Consider the following 4044-nt stretch of genomic DNA (forward strand, 5'->3'; position numbering starts at 1 on the left):
TTAGGGTTGTAGGTAGGTGGGTGGGGTTGTTAGGTGGGTTGTTAGGTAGGTGGGTGGGTGGGGTTGTTAGGTGTGTTGTTAGGTAGGTGGGTGGGGTTGTTAGGTGTGTGGGGTTGTTAGGTGGGTGGGTACTGTAGGTAGGTGGGTGGGGTTGTTAGGTGGGTGGGCGGGCGGGTCTGGTTCTTAGGTGGTTGGGGTTAGGTGTGTTGTTAGGTAGGTTGGTGGTGTTGTTAGGTGGGTTGTTAGGTACAGTAGATGGGTGTGGTTGTTAGGTGTGTGGGGTTGTTAGGTGGGTGGGGTTGTTAGGTGAGTGGGGTTGTTAGGTAGGTGGGTGGGGTTGTTAGGTGAGTTGTTAGGTAGGTGGGTGGGGTTGTTAGGTGGGTGTGGGTGTGGTTGTTTGGTGGTTGGGGTTGTTTGGTGGGTGGTGTTGTTAGGTGGGTTGTTAGGGTTGAAAAAGGCTGCATCTCTACATGACTAAGATGGAATATGTTAAATTGTCCTCTATGTATTTTTAAGTAAATCTAATGCCAAACAATCCTCTGCAGTATGTGCAGTCCAGCTGTAGAGTACTAAGGAAGCCCTGAAGGTTCCCTCTGCGCCCTGAAGGTTCCCTCTGCGCCCTGAAGGTTCCCTCTGCGCCCTGAAGGTTCCCTCTGCGCCCTGAAGGTTCCCTCTGAGCCCTGAAGGTTCCCTCTGCGCCCTGAAGGTTCCCTCTGCGCCCTGAAGGTTCCCTCTGCGCCCTGAAGGTTCCCTCTGCGCCCTGAAGGTTCCCTCTGCGCCCACCGACCTCTCCTCCTGCCTTATATGGCGCTGGCGTTGGGGTCGTACCGTCGCTTCTTCACATTTCTTCACGTTCAAGGGAGAGTGGGGAAAGAAGACAGGGGTCAATGTCTGGTGTATTACTGATGATGGCGATACAGTCAGTGCACCATGGAGAAGCAGCCACACTCATCTCTTAGACAACAGCAGACATACAGTGGGGAAAAAAAGTATTTAGTCAGCCACCAATTGTGCAAGTTCTCCCACTTAAAAAGATGAGAGAGGCCTGTAATTTTCATCATAGGTACACGTCAACTATGACAGACAAAATGAGAAAAGAATATCCAGAAAATCACATTGTAGGATTTTTTATGAATTTTTTTGCAAATTATGGTGGAAAATAAGTATTTGGTCAATAACAAAAGTTTATCAATACTTTGTTATATACCCTTTGTTGGCAATGACACAGGTCAAACGTTTTCTGTAAGTCTTCACAAGGTTTTCACACACTGTTGCTGGTATTTTGGCCCATTCCTCCATGCAGATCTCCTCTAGAGCAGTGATGTTTTGGGGCTGTCGCTGGGCAACACGGACTTTCAACTCCCTCCAAAGATTTTCTATGGGGTTGAGATCTGGAGACTGGCTAGGCCACTCCAGAACCTTGAAATGCTTCTTACGAAGCCACTCCTTCGTTGCCCGGGCGGTGTGTTTGGGATCATTGTCATGCTGAAAGACCCAGCCACGTTTCATCTTCAATGCCCTTGCTGATGGAAGGAGTTTTTCACTCAAAATCTCACGATACATGGCCCCATTCATTCTTTCCTTTACACGGATCAGTCGTCCTGGTCCCTTTGCAGAAAAACAGCCCCAAAGCATGATGTTTCCAACCCCATGCTTCACAGTAGGTATGGTGTTCTTTGGATACAACTCAGCATTCTTTGTCCTCCAAACACGACGAGTTGAGTTTTTACCAAAAAGTTATATTTTGGTTTCATCTGACCATATGACATTCTCCCAATCCTCTTCTGGATCATCCAAATGCACTCTAGCAAACTTCAGACGGGCCTGGACATGTACTGGCTTAAGCAGGGGGACACGTCTAGCACTGCAGGATTTGAGTCCCTGGCGGCGTAGTGTGTTACTGATGGTAGGCTTTGTTACTTTGGTCCCAGCTCTCTGCAGGTCATTCACTAGGTCCCCCCGTGTGGTTCTGGGATTTTTGCTCACCGTTCTTGTGATCATTTTGACCCCATGGGGTGAGATCTTGCGTGGAGCCCCAGATCGAGGGAGATTATCAGTGGTCTTGTATGTCTTCCATATCCTAATAATTGCTCCCACAGTTGATTTCTTCAAACCAAGCTGCTTACCTATTGCAGATTCAATCTTCCCAGCCTGGTGCAGGTCTACAATTTTGTTTCTGGTGTCCTTTGACAGCTCTTTGGTCTTGGCCATAGTGGAGTTTGGAGTGTGACTGTTTGAGGTTGTGGACAGGTGTCTTTTATACTGATAACAAGTTCAAACAGGTGTCATTAATACAGGTAACGAGTGGAGGACAGAGGAGCCTCTTAAAGAAGAAGTTACAGGTCTGTGAGAGCCAGAAATCTTGCTTGTTTGTAGGTGACCAAATACTTATTTTCCACCATAATTTGCAAATAAATTCATTAAAAATCCTACAATGTGATTTTCTGGATTTTCTTTTCTCAATTTGTCTGTCATAGTTGACGTGTACCTATGATGAAAATTACAGGCCTCTCTCATCTTTTTAAGTGGGAGAACTTGCACAATTGGTGCTTTCATAATGGACTGCTCACTGCAGCTATATCTGGTGCTTTCATAATGGACTGCTCACTGCAGCTAAGGGATTCAGTAACATCACTGGAGAGTTTATTCCGGGTTTTGATTTGGTACGTTAACTATTGAGTTAACTATTGGTACGTTAACTATTGATAAGTTAACTATTGATAAGTTAACTATTGGTACGTTAACTATTGATAAGTTAACTATTGATAAGTTAACTATTGGTACGTGCAATGCTTTTGTTGTTGTTTATCTTTCAGAAAGACAGTGAGTAAATTATTCTGCATTGCAATGACATCCATTTTGTGTTTCACATTAGCAACCGCAGTATGGTGCTGGAGGCAATGAGAAAAGGCTGTGCTAGTCCATGTGGCATACAGTTAGCTTCCCAAAACACAAGGACAAGGAGACGACATGTATCTCTCATTACAATCTCTGACAGGAAAACACGTTAGTTCCATTCAAAACATTAGCATCTTGGGGGAAGAGAGAGAGAACCAACAAAAATGTACTCTATAAAGGAGGGAAAGAGGAGACAACAACAACAACAAGATAACAACAACAACAACAGGAGTTATGCATAACCTCTCTGTAATGTGGCCTTGATGTGGGGCTTCTAGCAGTCTGTCATGCGCCTGTTGCAACAGTATGCCAGTTGGAGGGGGAACTATTACCGTGCTTGGTGGGTCATGCAGGACAATGCGCCGTGTGTGTGTGTACCAGGTGGGTCATGCAGTACAATGCGCCGTGTGTGTGTGTACCAGGTGGGTCATGCAGTACAATGCGCCGTGTGTGTACCAGGTCTGTGAAGCAGGCAGCAATGGCAGCTGGTGTGGGCGGGTCCGGGAGTCCCGCGCTCTCTGCTCTAGGGTCGGAGCCTGGCAATCCAGGTGGGTGCGGCCTGCCATGGCACAAAGGCTTGCGGCCAACAATATGGCCCTGGCTTCTCTCTCACCACTTCCGCTTAAACTCTCACCCTCGGAACCCTCGTACCCCGGAGTGAGAAAAAGATGATGGTAGTGATAAGAGTATGATAACCCAGGAGCATGTCATCCTGGGTTGGGCTCAGCCTTTGTGCAATGAACTGACCTTCTCCAAGTCAACATGCGGAAATAATTGTTTTGGTGACAAACATGATGCTTTGCTAACTGGCATGCTTTGGTGGCTGAAGTATACTTTTCCTACTTTAGATTGATGGCGTGTAACACCCCTGTTGCTCCACACAGCAGGCAACCAGTGAGCGATTAGCACCTGATACCTCAGATTAGTGAACATAGCATACTGCATCACACAGTATACCAACAAGCTATAATCTTAATGTGTCAAGGAGCTATAATCTGAATGTGTTTTAGGAGCTATAATCTGAATGTGTCAAGCAGCTATAATCTGAATGTGTCAAGCAGCTATAATCTGAATGTGTCAAGGAGCTATAATCTGAATGTGTCAAGGAGCTATAATCTGAATGTGTTTTAGGAGCTATAATCTGAA

At 46.1% G+C, this 4044-nt stretch overlaps 1 protein-coding gene across 4 annotated transcripts in view; it reads right to left on the reverse strand.

Moving 5' to 3' along the window:
- Positions 1-375: 375 nt before the first annotated feature.
- LOC121555022 (disintegrin and metalloproteinase domain-containing protein 23) overlaps positions 376-4044 on the reverse strand; it is a 98060-nt gene continuing 94391 nt past the window's right edge. For 3 of the 4 annotated variants that reach the window (XM_041868787.2, XM_041868785.2, XM_041868786.2), the window contains one exon: positions 376-846. In XM_041868787.2, coding sequence (XP_041724721.1) covers positions 839-846 — 8 coding nt within the window. In that variant the 3' untranslated portion in view covers positions 376-838. Of the gene's footprint in view, positions 847-3354; positions 3543-4044 lie in introns of all 4 variants that reach the window. The other variant, XR_005997826.2, reaches the window with a different exon arrangement.

The sequence above is a fragment of the Coregonus clupeaformis genome, chromosome 40 (genome assembly GCF_020615455.1).
Source record: "Coregonus clupeaformis isolate EN_2021a chromosome 40, ASM2061545v1, whole genome shotgun sequence".
Classification (NCBI taxonomy): domain Eukaryota; kingdom Metazoa; phylum Chordata; class Actinopteri; order Salmoniformes; family Salmonidae; genus Coregonus; species Coregonus clupeaformis.